This window comes from Meles meles, chromosome X (genome assembly GCF_922984935.1).
Source record: "Meles meles chromosome X, mMelMel3.1 paternal haplotype, whole genome shotgun sequence".
Lineage (NCBI taxonomy): Eukaryota > Metazoa > Chordata > Mammalia > Carnivora > Mustelidae > Meles > Meles meles.
Window position 1 is genome coordinate 78,713,287 of NC_060087.1, and position 20,923 is coordinate 78,734,209.

At 39.4% G+C, this 20,923-nt stretch overlaps 1 protein-coding gene across 3 annotated transcripts in view; it reads left to right on the plus strand.

The window, feature by feature from the left end:
* Positions 1–19,828, plus strand: part of DIAPH2 (diaphanous related formin 2) — a 1,125,504-nt gene extending 1,105,676 nt beyond the window's left edge. For all 3 annotated transcript variants that reach the window (XM_045995095.1, XM_045995096.1, XM_045995097.1), the window contains one exon: positions 18,947–19,828. In XM_045995095.1, the coding sequence (XP_045851051.1) occupies positions 18,947–19,011 (65 nt within the window). In that variant the 3' untranslated portion in view covers positions 19,012–19,828. The remainder of the gene's footprint in view (positions 1–18,946) is intronic.
* The last annotated feature ends 1,095 nt before the right edge of the window (positions 19,829–20,923 follow it).

Below are 20,923 nucleotides of genomic sequence, written 5' to 3' on the forward strand. Positions count from 1 at the left end.
CTCCTGCATAGACACATTGAATCTACATCTACATACAGAGCAATTCCTCCTGAAGAACTAAAGGCTGACTGAACAACTTATGCACAACAAAAGAATAACATAAGAAATGGAAGCATGGTAATTATGAGAACCCCACCCGGATGCTGCAAACTGCAGTGGGAAGGGATAGTACTCAGGGCCTCAGAGAGGATTCCTCCACTCTGGGGCACAGAATAAAAGCTCTAGTTTAAAAGGGAAACTAGAATATAAAGGAACCAGCCCTAGAGCATCTGCCAAATGGCAGGAAAGCTTGGTGGAATGCTCTCTCTGGGGTCAGAGGTACTGGCCAGGTGCCATTTACATTTCCTCTCCACTTTGATATGCAGACAGAAGCAAGGTCCAGCTACCCTAGCCAGCTTTCCACCCCAGTGAGTCCTGTGTCCATAGCCCACATCAGCCTCAGCCTTACCCCCAATGTGATGCCAGTCAAGCATATACTGGGAGACGGAATGTCTGCACTCAGTTCAACTCCAGAGGACTTGCCAGGACACCCCATTAATGGAGCATCTGAGGACTTCCCAGCCAGGGCCCCCCTGCCTGGAGTTGCACTAAGACATCCTGGCCTTTGCCCACCTAAGCTCCACCCATCCCACCGGGATAACCCCTGCAAGGAGCACCCCAGGATCACCTAGCTCATTCCTGCTGTAGCTCCTGCTATACAGCCAGGAAGCTACCTGGACAGAACATCTTGGGACCTCCTGGCCCATGCCTGCTTCTACTCCAGCCATCTTGCCAGGGTTCCCCCAGGAGGAATGCCCCAGGAGCCCCAACCTGCACTTGCTTTGGCTCCAGATGTCCCGCCAACATGCCCTATGTTCCGCGCCACCCTCCCCAGGACCCCTAACCCACTTCAGCTCCAGCCATCCCACTAGGGTGGCCCTGGTGCATATTGCCCCAAGACCCACATTCAGTGCCTGCTACAGCTGCAGGCAGCCAGCCAAAGCAACCAGACACACATAGAGATGTTCCTACACAAGGCTTTCCCTTTAAAACTAAGATAAATAACTATTCTATGTAATTCATAGAAACAAGCACAGAAAGTCAAACAAAGCAAGAAGACAGAAAAATATGCTCTATATGAAAGAATGAGACAAAACTTTAAAAAAATAACTATATGAAATGAAGATAAGCAGTTTACCTAATAAAGAGTTCAAAGTAATGGTCCTAAAGATGCTCTCTGGACTTGAGGGAAGAGTGAATGAACTCAATGAGAACTTCAACAGAGAGACAGAAAATATTAAAAAGAGCCAATCAGAGTTGAAGAATGTAATAACTGAAATGAAAAACCAACTAGAGGGAATGAACAACTGATTAGAGTATGCAGAAGAAGAGATCAGTGATCTGGAAGACAAGGTCATAGAAAACACTCAAGATAAAAAGTAATAATAATAATAATAAAATAATTATTATTTTAAAAAATGAGGGCAGGTGGGTCCTGGGATCAAGCCCCTCATCAGGCTCCCTTCACAGCAGAGAGACAGAAACAGAGGCTGTTTCTCCCTCCGCCTGCTGCTCCCCCTGCTTGTGAGAGCTTTCTCTCTGTGACAAATAAATAAGATCTTTAAAAAAAAATTAAAAATGAAGACAGGTTAAGGTAACTCTGGAACAATATCAGATGTACAAACAATCACATTATATGGGTCCCAGAGGGAGCTAAGAGGGAAAAGGGCAGAAAGCTTATTTGAAGAAATAATGCTGAAAACTTCTCTACCTGGGGAAGGAAACAGACATCCAGGTCCAAAATCACAGAGAACGACCAAACAAGATAAATCCAAAAATATCCATACCAAGACATGTATTAATTCAAGTATCAAAGATTAAAGCTAAAGAGAGATTCCTAAAAGCAGCAAGAAAAAACAACTAAGTTACATATAAGGGACATCCCATATATCTGATTTTTCAGTGGAAACTCTGCAGGCCAGAAGAGAATTGTATGATATATTCAAAGTACTGAAAGGTAAAAACCTGCAGCCAAGATAACCTGACAAGGTTATCATTCAGAATTGAAGGAGAGATGGTTTCTCAGACAAACAACAGACTTTATCACCACTAAATTGGCCTTGCAGGAAATGTTAAAGGGACTTCTTTAAGAGGAAAAGGCCATAATTGGAAGCAAATTATGAAAGGAAAAAAATTTCTTAAGTAAAAGCAAGCATAGAGTAAATGTAGTAGGTAAATCACTTATAAAGCTAGTATAAAGTCTCAAAGACAAACATAGTAAAATAAACTTTATTTAAAAAATAGTTAAGGGACTCACAAGTAAAAAGATACAACATATGACATATACATAAAACATGGAGGGGGGATTAAAAATGTAGTGCTTTTAGAATGTGGGGTTTTTTTTTAGATTTTATTTATTTATTTGACAGAGGGAGAGACAGCAAGAGAGGGAACACAAGCAGGGGGAGTAGTAGAGGGAAAAGCAGGCTTCCTGCTGAGTAGGGAGCCTCATGTGGGTCTCAGTCCCAGGACCCTGGGATCATGACCTGAGCCAAACAGGGATGTTTAACAACTGAGCCACCCAGGTGCCCCACAAACAATAGAATTTCTTAATGAATTCTTACATCATGAGGATATATTAGACACTGCAGGCTTTCTTACTACCATAAGTTACCTCATACATTACGAAAATGAAAGCACAGAAAGACCCCATCTTCTAATAAAATATGTTTTCCTATATCTCATTGCACAACATCTCCTATAAGTATACAAACATAGATAGATGTCTCCCCCCTTCTTCCTTTCTTTGGTCTCCAAAAAGACAACAGGCAAATTGGAAAGAGAAGCCACTATTTGTTAACAGAGACCTCCACGTCATCTCAGGTGAGTACATATGTTTTAAACTAGTGACTTTTTGGAGGTGAGGCCCCTATTTTTGCCATCTAAACTATTCTAGTATCAGTAATGTTGGGAGAATAATACTAGTTATAAAAGTGAATTTGGGGGGACCTGGGTGGCTCAGTCAGTGAAGTATCTGCCTTTGGCTCAGGTCATGATCCCAAGGTCCTGGAATTGAGTCCCACATCAGGCTCCCAGCTTAGTGGGGAGCCTGCTTCTCAACCTCTCCCTCTGCCCAGCATACACCCCTCCACCCCAGCTTGTGCTCCCTCTTGTGTGCTCTCTCTTACATGTGTGCTCTCTCTCTCTCTCTCAAATAAACAAATTTAAAAAAAAAAAGTGAATTAGGGCCATTCTTGATCTCCCATAACTCTCAAATCATCACATGGGCATTCACTTCCTCCATCTACATCTCCATATAGGAAATACAGTCGCTCTCAAATCACCCAAATTACTTTATCATCTCTGACAGCAATAATATATAACATTTACTTTCTCTAAATTTGCCATCAACTATCTGCCCTTACCTTATGAGGGGCATGCGAGATTTTTACCCATTAGTATTTAATACTATAATTACAGAATTTTTATTTAAAAAAATTCACTGATTCTAATTCTTTGCCTCAAATAAGACATGAATTTGAGCATGAAAATTTTCATCTTTAGATTACAAGTGATTAAGAATGTGGAAAAAGATGAGTTTATGTATTTATATTTATAAACATTTTATCTTTTAAATTATACCTTCTGCCTGATCCATACAAATCTAGAGTAGAGTATATTTTTCATCTAAAATAGTTTTAATATAAATGCAGAAAGTTGGGCGCCTGGGTGGCTCAGTGGGTTAAAGCCTCTGCTTTGGCTCAGGTTATGATCCCAGGGTCCTGGGATCGAGCCCTGCAACCGGCTCTCTGCTCAGCAGGGAGCCTGCTTCCTCCTCTCTCTAGCTGCTTCTATGCCTACTTGTGATCTCTGTCTGTAAAATAAATAAATAAAATATTTTAAAAAAATAAAATAAATGCAGAAAGTTGTAATTTGATCACAAAATCCAGATTAGTAATTGTTGCCATTGTTTCTAATGGCACTTTTTTCCATAAATAAGGTTGTACATTGACATTTCATTTATTTTTTTTTAATAAACATATAATGTATTTTTATCCCCAGGGGTACATGTCTGTGAATCGCCAGGCTTACACACTTCACAGCACTCACCATAGCACATACTCTCCCCAAGGTCCATAACCTCACTCCCCCTCTCCCAACCCCCCCTCCCCCCAGCAACTCTCAGTTTGTTTTGTGACATTAAGAGTCATTATGGTTTGTCTCCCTCCCAATCCCATCTTGTTTCATTTATTCTTCTCCTACCCCCCTAACCCCACATGTTGCATCTCCACTTCCTCATATCAGGGAGATCATATGATAGTTGTCTTTCTCCAATTGACTTACTTCACTAAGCATGATACCCTCTAGTTCCATCCACATTGTCGCAAATGGCAAGATTTCATTTCTTTTCATGGCTGCATAGTATTCCGTTATATATAATATATATATATACCACCTCTTCTTTATCCATTCATCTGTTGATGGATATCTAGGTTCTTTGCGTAGTTTGGCTATTGTGGACAAAGCTGCTATAAACATTTGGGAGCACGTGCCCCTTCGGATCACTACTTTTGTATCTTTAGGGTAAATAGCCAGTAGTGCAATTGCTGGGTCATAGGGTAGTTCTATTTTCAACATTTTGAAGAACCTCCATGCCGTTTTCCAGAGTGGTTGCACCAGCTTGCATTCCCACCAACAGTGTAGGAGGGTTCCCCTTTCTCCGCATCCTTGCCAGCATCTGTCATTTCCTGACTTGTTAATTTTAGCCATTCTGACTGGTGTGAGGTGATATCTCATTGTGGTTTTGATTTGTATTTCCCTGATGCCGAGTGACGTGGAGCACTTTTTCATGTGTCTGTTGGCCATCTGGATGTCTTCTTTGCAGAAATGTCTGTTCATGTCCTCTGCCCATTTCTTGATTGGATTGTTTGTTCTCTGGGTGTTGAGTTTGCTAAGTTCCTTATAGATTTTGGATACTAGCCCTTTATCTGATATGTCATTTGCAAATATCTTCTCCCATTCTGTCAGTTGTCTTTTGGTTTTGTTAACTGTTTCCTTTGCTGTGCAAAAGCTTTTGATCTTGATGAAATCCCAATAGTTCATTTTTGCCCTCGCTTCCCTTGCCTTTGCCGATGTTCCTAGGAAGATGTTGCTTTGGCTGAGGTCAAAGAGGTTGCTGCCTGTGATCTCCTCAAGGATTTTGATGGATTCCTTTCTCACATTGAGGTCCTTCATCCATTTTGAGTCTATTGTCGTGTGTGGTGTAAGGAAGTGGTCTAATTTCATTTTTCTGCATGTGGCTGTCCAATTTTCCCAGCACAATTTATTGAAGAGACTGTCTTTTTTTCATTGGACATTCTTTCCTGCTTTGTCGAAGATGAGTTGACCATAGAGTTGAGGGTCTATTTCTGGGCTCTCTATTCTGTTCCATTGATCTTTGTGTCTGTTTTTGTGCCAGTACCATGCTGTCTTGATGATGACAGCTTTGTAATAGAGCTTGAAGTCTGGAATTCTGATGCCCCAACTTTGGCTTTCTTTGTCAATATTCCTTTGGCTATTCGAGGTCTTTTCTGGTTCCATATAAATTTTAGGATTATTTGTTCCATTTCTTTGAAAAAATTGGATGGTATTTTGATAGGGATTGCATTAAATGTGTAGATTGCTTTAGGTAGCATAGACATTTGCACAATATTTATTCTTCCAATCCAGGAGCATGGAACAATTTTCCATTTCTTTGTGTCTTCCTCAATTTCTTTCATGAGTACTTTATAGTTTTCTGCACATAGATTCTTAGCCTCTTTGGTTAGGTTTGTTCCTAAGTATCTTATAGTTTTGGGTGTAATTGTAAATGGGATTGACTCCTTAGTTTCTCTTTCTTCTGTCTTGTTGTAGGTGTACAGAAATGCAACTGATTTCTGTGCATTGATTTTATATCCTGATACTTCCGTGAATCACTGTACAAGTTCTAGCAGTTTTGGAGTGGAGTCTTTTGGGTTTTCCACATATAGTATCATATCATCTGCGAAGAGTGATAGTTTGACTTCTTCTTTGTCAATTTGGATGCCTTTAATTTTCTTTTGTTTTCTGATTGCTGAGGCTAGGATTTCTAGTACTATGTTGAATAGCAGTGGTGATAATGGACATCCCTGCCATGTTCCTGACCTTAACGGAAAAGCTTTCAGTTTTTCTCCATTAAGAATGATATTTGCGGTGGGTTTTTCAGAGACGGCTTTGATGATGTTGAGGTGTGTACCCTCTATCCCTACACTTTGAAGAGTTTTTGATCAGGAAGGGATGCTGTACTTTGTCAAATGCTTTTTCAGCATCTATTGAGAGTATCATCTGGTTCTCATTCTTTCTTTTATTAACGTATTGTATCACATTGATTGATTTGCACATGTTGAATCAACCTCGCAGCCCTGGAATAAATCCCACTTGGTCGTGGTGAATAATCCTTTTAATGTACTGTTGAAACCTATTGGCTAGTATATTGGTGAGAATTTTTGCATCTGTGTTCATCAAGGATATTGGTCTGTAGTTCTCTTTTTTGGTGGGATCCTTGTCTGGTTTTGGGATCAAGGTGATGCTGGCCTCATAAAATGAGTTTGGAAGGTTTCCTTCCATTTCTGTTTTTTGGAACAATTTCAGGAGAATAGGAATTGGTTATTCTTTAAATGTTTGGTAGAATTCCCCTGGGAAGCTGTCTGGCCCTGGGCTTTTGTTTGTTTGGAGATTGTTGATGACTGTTTCAATCTCCTTACTGTTTATGGGCCTGTTCAGGTTTTCTATTTCTTCCTGGTTCAGATATGTCTCTAGGAATGCATCCATTTCTTCCAGATTGTCAAATTTGTTGGCGTAGAGTTGCTCACAGTATGTTCCTATAATTGTCTGTATTTCCTTGGTGTTAGTTGTGATCTCTCCTCTTTCATTCATGATTTTATTTATTTGGGTCCTTTCTCTTTTCTTTTTGATAAGTCTGGTCAGGGGTTTATCAATCTTATTAATTCTTTCAAAGAATCAGCTCCTAGTTTCATTGATTTGTTCTATTATTTTTTTGGTTTCTATTTCATTGATTTCTGCTCTGATCTTTATGATTTCTCTTCTCCTGCTGAGTTTATGATTTCTTTTTGTTCTTTCTCCCGCTCCTTTAGGTGTAGGGTTACTTTGTGTACTTGAGACCTTTCTTGTTTCTTGAGAGAGGCTTGTACCGCTATATATTTTCCTCTCAGGACTGCCTTTGCTGTGTCCCACAGAATTTGAACCGTTGTGTTTTTATTATCATTTGTTTCCATGAATTTTTTCAGTTCTCTGTAATTTCCTGGTTGACCCATTCATCCTTTAGAAGCATGCTGTTTAGTCTCCATATATTTGGGTTCTTTCCAAATTTCCTCTTGTGATTGAATTCTAGCTTCAGAGCATTGTGGTCTCAAAATATACACGAATGATCCCAATCTTTTGATACCAGTTGAGACCTGATTTAGGATCCAGGATGTGATCCATTCTGGGGAATGTTCCATGTGCACTAGAGAAGAATGTGTATTCTGTTGCTTTGGGATGAAATGTTCTGAATATATCTGTGATGTCCATCTGGTCCAGTGTGTCATTTCAGGCCTTTATTTCCTTGTTGATCTTTTGCTTGGATTATCTGTCCATTTTGGTGAGGGGAGTGTTAACGTCCCCTACTATTATTGTATTGTTATTGATGTTTTTCTTTGATTTTGTTATTAATTGGTTTATATAGTTGGCTGCTCCCACATTAGGGGCATAGATAATTTAAATTCTTAGATCTTCTTGTTGGACAAACCCTTTGAGTAGGATATAGTGTCCTTCCTCATCTCTTATTATAGTCTTTGGCTTAAAATCTAATTGATCTGATATAAGGATTGCCACCCCAGCTTTCTTCTGATGTCCATTAGCATGATAAATTGTTTTCCACCCCCTCACTTTAAATCTGGAGGTGTCTTCGGTTCTAAAATGAGTTTCTTGTAGGCAGAATATTGATGGGTTTTGTTTTTTTATCCATTCTGATACCCTGTGTCTTTTGATTGGGGCATTTAGCCCATTAACATTCAGGGTAACTATTGAGAGATATGAATTTAATGCCATTGTATTGCCTGTGATGTGGCTGTTACTGTATATTGTCTCTGTTCCTTTCTGTTCTACTACTTTCAGGATCTCTCTTTGCTTACAGGACCCCTTTCAATATTTCCTGTAGAGCTGCTTTGGTGTTTGCCAATTCTTTCAGTTTTTGTTTGTCCTGGAAGCTTTTTATCTCTCCTTCTATTTTCAGTGATAGCCCAGCTGGATAGAGTATTCTTGGCTGCATGTTTTTCTTGTTTAGTGCTCTCAATATATCATGCCAGCTCTTTCTGGCCTGCCAGGTCTCTGTGGATAAGTCTGCTGCCAATCTAATATTTTTACCGTTGTATGTTACAGACTTCCTTTCCCAGGCTGCTTTCAGGATTTTCTCTTTGTCACTAAGACTTGTAAATTTTACTATTAGGTGACAGGGTGTGGAACTATTCTTGTTGATTTTGAGGGTGGTTCTCTGTACCTCCTGGATTTTGATGCTTGTTCCCTTTGCCATATTAGGGAAATTCTCTCAATAATTCTCTCCAATAGACCTTCTGTTCCCCTCTCTCTTTCTTCTTCTTCTGGAATCCCAATTTTTCTAATGTTGTCTTGTCTTATGGTGTCACTGATCTCTCAAATTCTCCCCTCGTGGTCCAGTAGCTGTTTGTCCCTCTTTTGCTCGGCTTCTTTATTCTCTGTCATTTGGTCTTCTATACCACTAATTCTTTCTTCTGCCTCATTTATCCTAGCAGGAGAGCCTCCGTTTTTTATTGCACCTCATTAATAGCTTTTTTGATTTCAACTTGGTTAGATTTTAGTTCTTTTATTTATCCAGAAAGGGCTTTTATATATCCAGAGAGGGTTTCTCAATATCTTCCATGCCTTTTTCGAGCCCAGTTAAAACCTTGAGAATCGTCATTCTGAACTCTATATCTGACATATTACCAATGTCTACATTGATTAGGTCCCTAGCTTTCGGTACTGCCTCTTGTTCTTTTTTTTGTGGTGAATTTTTCCGCCTTGTCATTGTGTCCAGATAAGAGTATATGAAGGATGAAGTAAATACTAAAAGTGTGGCAAAGACCCCAGAAAAATGCACTTTAACCAAATCAGAAGAGACCCCAAATCGTGGGGGGGAGATAGGGGATAAAAAGAGGTTCAGAAAAAAAAAAGGAAAAATTAAAAAAGAATACAAATAAAGAAAAAATATAAAAAAGAAAGAAAAAATATATATATTAGATAAACTAGTTAAAAAACGTAGAGAAAGAAAAGGGTGAAAGTTAAAAAAATATTCAGCAGTAGAAGAAAAAAAAATTTGAAAAAAAAAAAAGGAACCGGAAGACTAAAGAATCATGGGGAGACAGCCATGAGTTCAGTGCTTTGCTTTTTCCTCCTCTGGAATTCCGTTGCTGTCCTTTGTATTGAACCTGCTTTCCTTGGTACGTGAACTTCGTACTGGCTGGATTTTTTGTTGATCTTCTCGGGGAGGGGCCTGTTGTAGTGACTCTCAAGTGTATTTGCCCGAGGCAGAATTGCACCTCCCTTTCGGGGGGCAGGACTAAGTAATCCGCTCAGATTCGCTTTTGGGAGCTTCTGTTCCCTGAACGCTTTCCGTAGAGTTCCAGAGGACGGTAATGAAAATGGCGGCCTCCTAGTCTCTGGCCCGGAGGAGCCGAGAGCCCGGGCCCCACTCCTCAGTGCGCCTCCAGAGAACAGTGCCCAATCACTTCTGCATCCCCGGCCTCCAGCCGTGCTCCGAGCTCACCCAGCTGCAGCTGAGAGCTCACTCCTCGGCTCTGTCTCTGTAGCTGGCTTTTCTGTTCTCATACCTGCAACTCTGTGACACTCCGACACCCCTGATCCTTCTGTGACCCTGTGGGACCTGGGGCCAAGCTGACCCTGCGTGGGCTTCACCCCGGTTTAACCTTTGGAGCAATGTCCCTCAGTGGAACAGACTTAAGAGTCCTGATTTTGTGCTTCATTCCTCCATTGCTTGCCAGAAGCCGGCCCCTCCCCCCGCAGTCTATCTTCCCATCATTTTGGATTCACTTCTCCGCCAGTCCTACCTTTCAGAAAGTGGTCAATTTTCTGTTTCTAGAATTGGTGTTCTTCTTCTCTTTGATATCCCGTTGGATTTGTAGGTGTTTGCATTGTTTAGATAAGCTATCTAGCTGATCTCCTGCTACCTGGTGTAGTCTCAGCTTGCTCCTTCTACGCCATCTTGACTCCTCCCCATACATTGACATTTCAAAAATACATGGTAACCTTTTCAGAATTGCTTCCTCTTATAATTATCTCATTAACATAGGGATCAGTTTAGTACCAAAAATATATAAAGAGATAGACAGATTGAGAGAAGGGAGAGAGGGAGGAAATATAGAATAATTCTCTCCTGTGCATGCCAAGAGCTAGATTTGGGCCTTGAACTAGTGCTTATCCTGCATTCTAAAAGCTTCACTGTCCTTTCCTGAGTTCATTTTCACCTGAAGTTTTATTTTCTCATACCAAATGCTACCAATAAGTGAGTCCTGACATCACATCATTTAATGCTCTGAGTCTGGATTTTTTTCCATTTTATTTATTTTTTCAGCGTAACAGTATTCATTCTTTTTGCACAACACCCAGTGCTCCATGCAAAACGTGCCTTCCCCATTACTCACCACCTGTTCCCCCAACCTCCCACCCTTGACCCTTCAAAACCCTCAGGTTGCCCAACCTCCTACCCCTGACCCTTCAAAAACCTCAGGTTGTTTTTCAGAGTCCATAGTCTCTTATGGTTCGTCTCCCCTCCGCAATGTCCATAGCCCGCTCCCCCTCTCCCAATCCTACCTCCCCCCAGGAACCCCCAGTTTGTTTTGTGAGATTAAGAGTCATTTATGGTTTGTCTCCCTCCCAATCCCATCTTGTTTCATTTATTCTTCTCCTATCCCCCTACCCCCCCATGTTGCTTCTCCATGTCCTCATATCAGGGAGATCATATGATAGTTGTCTTTCTCCGATTGACTTATTTCACTAAGCATGATACGCTCTAGTTCCATCCACGTCGTCGCAAATGGCAAGATTTCATTTCTTTTGATGGCTGCATAGTATTCCATTGTGTATATATACCACATCTTCTTTATCCATTCATCTGTTGATGGACATCTAGGTTCTTTCCATAGTCTGGCTATTGTAGACATTGCTGCTATAAACATTCGGGTACACGTGCCCCTTCGGATCACTATGTTTGTATCTTTAGGGTAAATACCCAGTAGTGCAATTGCTGGGTCATAGGGTAGTTCTATTTTCAACATTTTGAGGAACCTCCATGTTGTTTTCCAGAGTGGTTGCACCAGCTTGCATTCCCACCAACAGTGGAGGAGGGTTCCCCTTTCTCCACATCCTCTCCAGCATCTGTCATTTCCTGACTTGTTAATTTTAGCCATTCTGACTGGTGTGAGGTGATATCTCATTGTGGTTTTGATTTGTATTTCCCTGATGGCGAGTGACGTGGAGCACTTTTTCATGTGTCTGTTGGCCATCTGGATGTCTTCTTTGCAGAAATGTCTGTTCATGTCCTCTGCCCATTTCTTGATTGGATTGTTTGTTCTTTGGGTGTTGAGTTTGCTAAGTTCCTTATAGATTTTGGATACTAGCCCTTTATCTGATATGTCATTTGCAAATATCTTCTCCCATTCTGTCAGCTGTCTTTTGGTTTTGTTAACTGTTTCCTTTGCTGTGCAAAAGCTTTTGATCTTGATGAAATCCCAATAGTTCATTTTTGTCCTTGCTTCCCTTGCCTTTGCCGTTGTTCCTAGGAAGATGTTGCTGCGGCTGAGGTCGAAGAGGTTGCTGCCTGCATTCTCCTCAAGGATTTTGATGGATTCCTTTCTCACATTGAGGTCCTTCATCCATTTGGAGTCTATTTTCGTGTGTGGTGTAAGGAAGTGGTCCAATTTCATTTTTCTGCATGTGGCTGTCCAATTTTCCCAGCACCATTTATTGAAGAGGCTGTCTTTTTTCCATTGGACATTCTTTCCTGCTTTGTCAAAGATGAGTTGGCCATAGAGTTGAGGGTCGATTTCTGGGCTCTCTATTCTGTTCCACTGATCTATGTGTCTGTTTTTGTGCCAGTACCATGCTGTCTTGATGATGACAGCTTTGTAATAGAGCTTGAAGTCCGGAATTGTGATGCCACCAACTTTGGCTTTGTTCTTCAATATTCCTTTGGCTATTCGAGGTCTTTTCTGGTTCCATATAAATTTTAGGATTATTTGTTCCATTTCTTTGAAAAAAATGGATGGTATTTTGATAGGGATTGCATTAAATGTGTAGATTGCTTTAGGTAGCATAGACATTTTCAAAATATTTATTCTTCCAATCCAGGAGCATGGAACATTTTTCCATTTTTTTGTGTCTTCCTCAATTTCTTTCATGAGTACTTTATAATTTTCTGTGTATAGATTCTTAGTCTCTTTGGTTAGGTTTATTCCTAGGTATCTTATAGTTTTGGGTACAATTGTGAATGGGATTGACTCCTTAATTTCTCTTTCTTCAGTCTTGTTGTTGGTGTACAGAAATGCAACTGATTTCTGTGCATTGATTTTATATCCTGACACTTTACTGAATTCCTGTACAAGTTCTAGCAGTTTTGGAGTGGAGTCTTTTGGGTTTTCCACATATAGTATCATATCATCTGCGAAGAGTGATAGTTTGACTTCTTCTTTACCAATTTGGATGCCTTTAATTTCTTTTTGTTGTCTGATTGCTGAGGCTAGGACTTCTAGTACTATGTTGAATAGCAGTGGTGATAATGGACATCCCTGCCGTGTTCCTGACCTTAACGGAAAAGCTTTCAGTTTTTCTCCATTGAGAATGATATTTGCAGTGGGTTTTTCATAGATGGCTTTGATAATATTGAGGTATGTGCCCTCTATCCCTACACTTTGAAGAATTTTGATCAGGAAGGGATGCTGTACTTTGTCAAATGCTTTTTCAGCATCTATTGAGAGTATCATATGGTTCTTGTTCTTTCTTTTATTAATGTGTTGTATCACATTGATTGATTTGCGGATGTTGAACCAACCCTGCAGCCCTGGAATAAATCCCACTTGATCGTGGTGAATAATCCTTTTAATGTACTGTTGAATCCTATTGGCTAGTATTTTGGCGAGAATTTTTGCGTCTGTGTTCATCAAGGATATTGGTCTGTAGTTCTCTTTTTTGGTGGGATCCTTGTCTGGTTTTGGGATCAAGGTGATGCTGGCCTCATAAAATGAGTTTGGAAGTTTTCCTTCCATTTCTATTTTTTGGAACACTTTCAGGAGAATAGGAATGAGTTCTTCTTTAAAAGTTTGGTAGAATTCCCCTGCGAAGCCGTCTGGCCCTGGGCTTTTGTTTGTTTGGAGATTTTTGATGACTGTTTCAATCTCCTTACTGGTTATGGGCCTGTTCAGGTTTTCTGTTTCTTCCTGGTTCAGTTGTGGTAGTTTATATGTCTCTAGGAATGCATCCATTTCTTCCAGATTGTCCAATTTGTTGGCGTAGAGTTGCTCATAGTATGTTCTTATAATTGTCTGTATTTCTTTGGTGTTAGTTGTGATCTCTCCTCTTTCATTCATGATTTTATTGATTTGGGTCCTTTCTCTTTTCTTTTTGATGAGTCTGGCCAGGGGTTTATCAATCTTATTAATTCTTTCAAAGAACCAGCTCCTAGTTTCATTGATTTTTTCTATTGTTTTTTTGGTTTCTATTTCATTGATTTCTGCTCTGATCTTTATGATTTCTCTTCTCCTGCTGGGTTTAGGGTTTCTTTCTTGTTCTTTCTCCAGCTCCTTTATGCGTAGGGTTAGGTTGTGTACTTGGGACCTTTCTTGTTTCTTGAGAAAGGCTTGTACCGCTATATATTTTCCTCTCAGGACTGCCTTTGCTGTGTCCCACAGATTTTGAACTGTTGTGTTTTCATTATCATTTGTTTCCATGAATTTTTTCAATTCTTCTTTAATTTCCTGGTTAACCCATTCATTCTTTAGAAGGATGCTGTTTAGTCTCCATGTATTTGGGTTCTTTCCAGCTTTCCTCTTGTGATTGAGTTCTAGCTTCAGAGCATTGTGGTCTGAAAATATGCAGGAAATGATCCTAATCTTTTGATACCGGTTGAAACCTGATTTGTGACCCAGGATGTGATCTATTCTGGAGAAGGTTCCATGTGCACTAGAGAAGAATGTGTATTCTGTTGCTTTGGGATGAAATGTTCTGAATATATCTGTGATGTCCATCTGGTCCAGTGTGTCATTTCAGGCCTTTATTTCCTTGTTGATCTTTTGCTTGGATGATCTGTCCTTTTCAGTGAGGGGAGTGTTCAAGTCCCCTACTATTATTGTATTGTTATTGATGTGTTTCTTTGATTTTGTTATTAATTGTTTGATATAGTTGGCTGCTCCCACGTTAGGGGCATAGATATTTAAAATGGTTAGATCTTCTTGTTGGACAGACCCTTTGAGTAGGATATAGTGTCCTTCCTCATCTCTTATTATAGTCTTTGGCTTAAAATCTAATTGATCTGATATAAGGATTGCCACCCCAGCTTTCTTCTGATGCCCATTAGCATGGTAAATTGTTTTTCACCCCCTCACTTTAAGTCTGGAGGTGTCTTCGCATCTAAAATGAGTTTCTTGTAGGCAACATACTGATGGGTTTTGTTTTTTTATCCATTCTGATACCCTGTGTCTTTTGATTGGGGCATTTAGCCCATTAACATTCAGGGTAACTATTGAGAGATATGAATTTAGTGCCATTATTAGCCTGTAAGGTGACTGTTACTGTATATTGTCTCTGTACCTTTCTGATCTACTACTTTTAGGCTCTCTCTTTGCTTAGAGGACCCCTTTCAATATTTCCTGTAGAGCTGGTTTGCTGTTTGCAAATTCTTTCAGTTTTTGTTTGTCCTGGAAGCTTTTGATCTCTCCTTCTATTTTCAATGATAGCCTAGCTGGATAGAGTATTCTTGGCTGCATGTTTTTCTCGTTTAGTGCTCTGAATATATCATGCCAGCTCTTTCTGGCCTGCCAGGTCTCTGTGGATAAGTCTGCCGCCAATCTAATATTTTTACCATTGTATGTTACAGACTTCTTTTCTCGGGCTGCTTTCAGGATTTTCTCTTTGTCACTAAGACTTGTAAATTTTACTATTAGGTGACGGGGTGTGGACCTATTCTTGTTGACTTTGAGGGGGGTTCTCTGCATCTCCTGGATTTTGATGCTTGTTCCCTTTGCCATATTAGGGAAATTCTCTCCAATGATTCTCTCCAATAGACCTTCTGCTCCCCTCTCTGTTTCTTCTTCTTCTGGAATCCCAATTATTCTAATGTTGTTTCGTCTTATGGTGTCACTTATCTCTTGAATTCTCCCCTCGTGGTCCAGTAGCTGTTTGTCCCTCTTTTGCTCGGCTTCTTTATTCTCTGTCATTTGGTCTTCGATATCACTAATTCTTTCTTCTGCCTCATTGGTCCTAGCAGTGAGAGCCTCCATTTTTGATTGCACCTCATTAATAGCTTTTTTGATTTCAACTTGGTTAGATTTTAGTTCTTTAATTTCTCCAGAAAGGGCTTTAATATCTCCAGAGAGGGTTTCTCTAATATCTTCCATGCCTTTTTCGAGCCCGGCTAGAATGTTCAGAATCGTCATTCTGAACTCTTGATCTGACATATTACCAATGTCTGTGTTGATTAGGTCCCTAGCCTTCGGTACTGTGTCTTGTTCTTTTGTTTGTGGTGATTTTTTCCGCCTTGTCATTTTGTCCAGATAATAGGGTATGAAGGAGCAAATAAACTACTAAAAGGGTGGCAAAGACCCCGGAAAAATGCGCTGTAATGAAATCAGAAGAGACCCCAAATTGTGGGGGGGAGAAAGGGGATAAAAACAGGTTCTGAAAAAAAAAAAAAAGAAAATAATTAAAAAAATAAAACAAATAAAAAAATATAAAAAAGAAAGAAAAAATATATATATTTAGATGAACTAGTCAAAAAACGTTAAAAAAGAATAGGGTAAAAGTTTTAAAAAATTTAGCAGAAGAAGAAAAAAGAAAAAAGAAAAAAAAATTGAAAAAAGAAAAAAAAATTGAAAAAAGAAAAAAAAATTGAAGTAGCCGCAAGACTAAAGAATCATGGGGAGAAAGCCATGAGTTCCGTGCTTTGCTTTCTCCTCCTCTGGAATTGCTCTGCTGTCTTAGGAATTGAATCTGCTTTCTCCTTGATAGATGAACTTCGTCCTGGCTGGATATTTTGTTGATCTTCTGGGGCAGGGGTCTGTTGTTTTGACTCTCAAGTGTCTTTGCCCGAGGCGGAATTGCACCGCCCTTACCGGCGGCCTGACTAAGTAATCGGCTCGGGTTTTCTTTTGGGAGCTTCTGTTCCCTGAACGCTTTCCGTAGAGTTCCGGAGGACGGGAATGAAAATGGCGGCCTCCTAGTCTCCGGCCCGGAGGAGCCGAGAGCCTGGGGCCCCACTCCTCAGTGCGCCCCCAGAGGACAGCACCCAATCACTCCCGTATCCCCAGCCTCTAGCCGCGCTCCGAGCTCACCCAGCCCGTGACCAGTTCAAGGTATCCCCGAGCTGAGAGTTCAGTCCTCGGCTCTGTCTCTGCAGCCGGCTTCTCCGTTCTAATACCTGCGAGCTCTCCGACACTCCGACACCCCCGATCCTTCTGTGACCCTGCGGGGCCTGGGGCCACGCTGGCCCCGCGTGGGCTTCACCCTGGTTTAGCCTCTGGAGCAATGTCCCTCAGTGGAACAGACTTTTAAAAGTCCTGATTTTGTGCTCCGTTCCTCCGCCGCTTGCCGGGAGCCGACCCCTCCCCCCGCGGTCTATCTTCCCGTCGTTTTAGATTCACTTCTCCGCCAGTCCTACCTTTCAGAAAGTGGTTGATTTTCTGTTTCTAGAGTTGCTGTTCTTCTTCTCTTCGCTCTCCCGTTGGATTTGTAGGTGTTTGCAATGTTTAGATAAGCTATCGAGCTGATCTCCTGTTACCTGATGTAGTCTCAGGCTGCTACTTCTCCGCCATCTTAACTCTGGATCGAGTCTGGATTTTTTAATATGGTATTTGTCTTAAAACTGGTGGGCTGTGAGTGATGCTATGGGAAGGCAGTGGCATTCCTGAGTGCAATTCCTATTGACCTTTGTGTGCAGGACCACCAAGCCACAAGCGTTTTTGAGATGGACAATCCTCTGAGAATGGAACTGTCATTCTTATATCTGATGGCTTTTAACACTGAATGTTTAAATACTAACAAAACACTGGTAACGATTATATTATAATCTTATTTTAAATGTTTTCTAAGAAGTCCCAAACCGATCTGTATGCAAACTCTTGACATCTAAGAAATAAGCTCTTTATTTAGGAATGTTATCTTCACATTTTTTGCTGAAATTGTAATCTGTATCACAAACTAAATAATGACTTTTTAAAATGGTATCTTTCAATGAATGTCTAAATAATCCTTCACTCAGATAAAACTCTGAATAGAGAAAACACCTTTCTTTCTCATCTCCCCATGATATTATTACATTTATAAGGCACTTTAAACTTATGGCTGCTTGGCTTAATGCAGTCGAATGTGGTATTAACAAGGCCAAGATCACAGAAGCTAGTTAGCTTTTTTTCTGTGTACTAACAACAGACTACCAGGAATCATTCCAGAGACACTAGCACAGAGCAGAAAGGGACCACAGCAAACGTTACCACTTCTTATAGTCCATCCTCCCAATGGGACAGGCAAGATGTGTTCTTTAGGCATCATCATTTCAGGGAGGATGTGGTCAGTCGCTTGGGAGGCCCCATCATCTATCTCTGAACAAAGCAGTCTTGATACTTAGGCATTAACTTTGCATTATAATCCCCTATCATCCTAATGGTTTGCTGTGTGACCTATATCACTAAAGCAGAAATAATAGGATAGAATGAAATAGACTTACCTCCCAGGGGAGTTGAGTGAATTAGCAAATTAACAAGTGTAAAGTGTTAGCATTTATGTAAGTGCTGGTGGCTGTCATTATTTCCAGGGACCTAGTCTTATTTCAAATAGAGAATCTAAGTATATTATGCTTTTGTCAGAAAGGGATTTTCACCCACATCAATTATGTTTAAGCTGAACATAAAACAGAGGTGATAATAACATAGTAGTGATTATCACAATGCAGAGCTGTAAACCTTTTTTCTATTAATGCTAAAACTATTTTGAGCAACTATCAGTGCTTTTAAACTTTGCTTTCTAAGCTTTGTCCCAACAGTTATCTCTACAGTGATTATTCTTCCTGGAATGGGTGAGGGGAAAAGGACCTATTCATTATTCATTCCCATAATGACTTGTATGGTGTATTGGATATGTTTACATCATACAATCAGGTAAAGATTCAGTAGCTGGTTTGATTAGCACATATTGCCATCACCGTTAAACAATAAAAATTATTTTCTGCTCTGCCTTCCTGGTGTCCTCTAGAGGTAGCCCATATACAGATTGAAAACACATGGGGATAAAAAAAAGAAAACTCATGGGGAATTGAAAATTGAAGTGCTTTCCAACAAAAGGCACTGTACAGAGATCCTTTCAATTGACATCTTTACCAAAGAATTTTGTTGTCACCTGCAATTTCCAAGGGGACTGTGCTTGAGAGAATTCTTCCATTTCTTCCATCACTCTGATTTCACTTACCAAGGAAAGTTATTTATTGCTGATTGCAGGACTCTTAAACTCAGCCTGGGAACTGTACCATGAACTCCTTGAATCTGGGCTCCTTGTTACTTATTTACATATTCATTTGAAGTGATTTTCAGGACTATTTGAAAATCTCTCTTGACCCAATATTGTATAATAGCCAAGATCTAAAGCTCACGTGTTTTTGGTTCTTTTTGTCTTACAGATAACAGACGAGTACCTTTGGAAAGGTCACGCTCTCGCCACAATGGAGCTATTTCATCTAAGTGAATCCTGATGCCAAAGAATATGAAAATATTTAAGTAAACAAAAGCATACATTTTGAGAAAAACAAAATATCCACTCAAGGGATAGAGAATAAATTAATTCATTTCTTCAAGGATCAAGCTAAGCTGGGTGAAATAGCATGTATTTGTATTTGTAAAGCTATTGCAAGATGCCTCTCACAATTATACTAATACAAACACAGTTACAAGGATTATAAAACATGTGTTCCATTTTAGTGTAAAGATGTGTATTATTTGTTATTGTGTGTGACCTGATGATAATGATGAAATGTATATGAAATTCAAAAACATTCAATCTGTCAAAAAATTACAATGTTAATCAAATTTGCAGGTCACCCCCCCCCAAAAAAAAAGGAATAGAAAGATTTATTCAATATCTGCTTCTGATTCCTGTGATATAGAAAAAGAAAAGGCCAATGCAAATGTGTGTATTAATGATTTGGAGAGGTACTCTGTAAGACAAGCCATTTTGGAAGCTAAAAAAAAGTACTGCTTCAACCCTATGAATTTATTTAGAATCTTACTCAAGTGAAAGCTGATGGATTCCTCTGCTTTGGCTGAAATTAAACTTACCATTAATCTAGAGTTTCAGTATGATATTGCAGGCACTTATCTTTGCTAAAAATAAACCAGAGTTTAACAGAAGCAGTTAGAGAAAGTGACTTAAACTTTATTTAAAGAGGTATTTTCTAATTATGCACATATATCTACTTTATACAAATACCATATGATTATTTTTTGAAAAAATCTCACATGTTAATGTTTATTCTGGGATGAACCTGAATATTCTGCTACCTTTATTAAGATTTTTTAAAGGTAAATATTGATTCCTGTTCTCTGTGGTTATTTCTTCTATTGTTTCTTTCTCCCATGACCCCCATGAAAGCAGGGAATAGAGTTTCTAAAAGACCTGAGAGGAAAAAGATTTCTCTCTGCAGGCAGCAGAAAACTGTCTGAAAGGTCAACTGTTTTACCTCCCTTTCTATACCCCTTTCCAATTCTACTGTGGTGGTCTGAAGAAGAAAATAATTATATGTATGTATGTGTATATAAGTATATGTTTATATCTCCTGCTACAATAATTCCACATCCCAGTAACTAAGTGAACTTCTCAATCATCATCATACTTACTTACCTTACATTAACAAATTAGAATGATGCTGCCAAAACAACCCTACATTTTTCTTAAATAGATGAAGGCATAGAAGTTAAACTTAACTTACTTGTCTATTACTTTAAAATATGTGTTGAAATAATGTGGTATAACTTCTCTGGAGTGTAATCTTAAAACTAACCCATGCAGATGATTGTCATTAATGTAAAAAATTTCTTATATGTATATTTCTTATATAGAAGATCCTATTTCTACTTCTCCAAAGCACATTATAGATATTCAGAAAGAACAAATGACTGGCTTGGCAAGTCACCATCTGAAAAATAATGTAAACAAGTGACCAGTGATTCAGTCTCCTTTAAATAGATGTATAATGATTCAAAGTGCTACCTTTTCCTCCAGTGCATTCTTACTTGGGCATGACATTTGAGAAATCTCTGAAACTGCTAAAGTAGAGATCAAAGAGAATAACAGTATCTGAGATTTTACAGTTTTATCCTATCTTAAGATACACATAGGCATACACAAACAAGTTTGAGGGACATAACAATTTCATACACTTTTTCTTAACAACAAAGATATACAAATTTATGTAAGTAATTAATGTGTATATTTTTGACTTAACATAATCTTTTCTGAAATCTTCATGGTATGGCCTGAGTCCTTTGGTAGTCTTTCAGGCTGTAGGAAAGTGATATTTTGAAATATCAATCCTGACTAAAATTTAGGGGCATTTGCCATGCCATATTATCAAGATGGTCAGGAAAGAAATATTGATGTG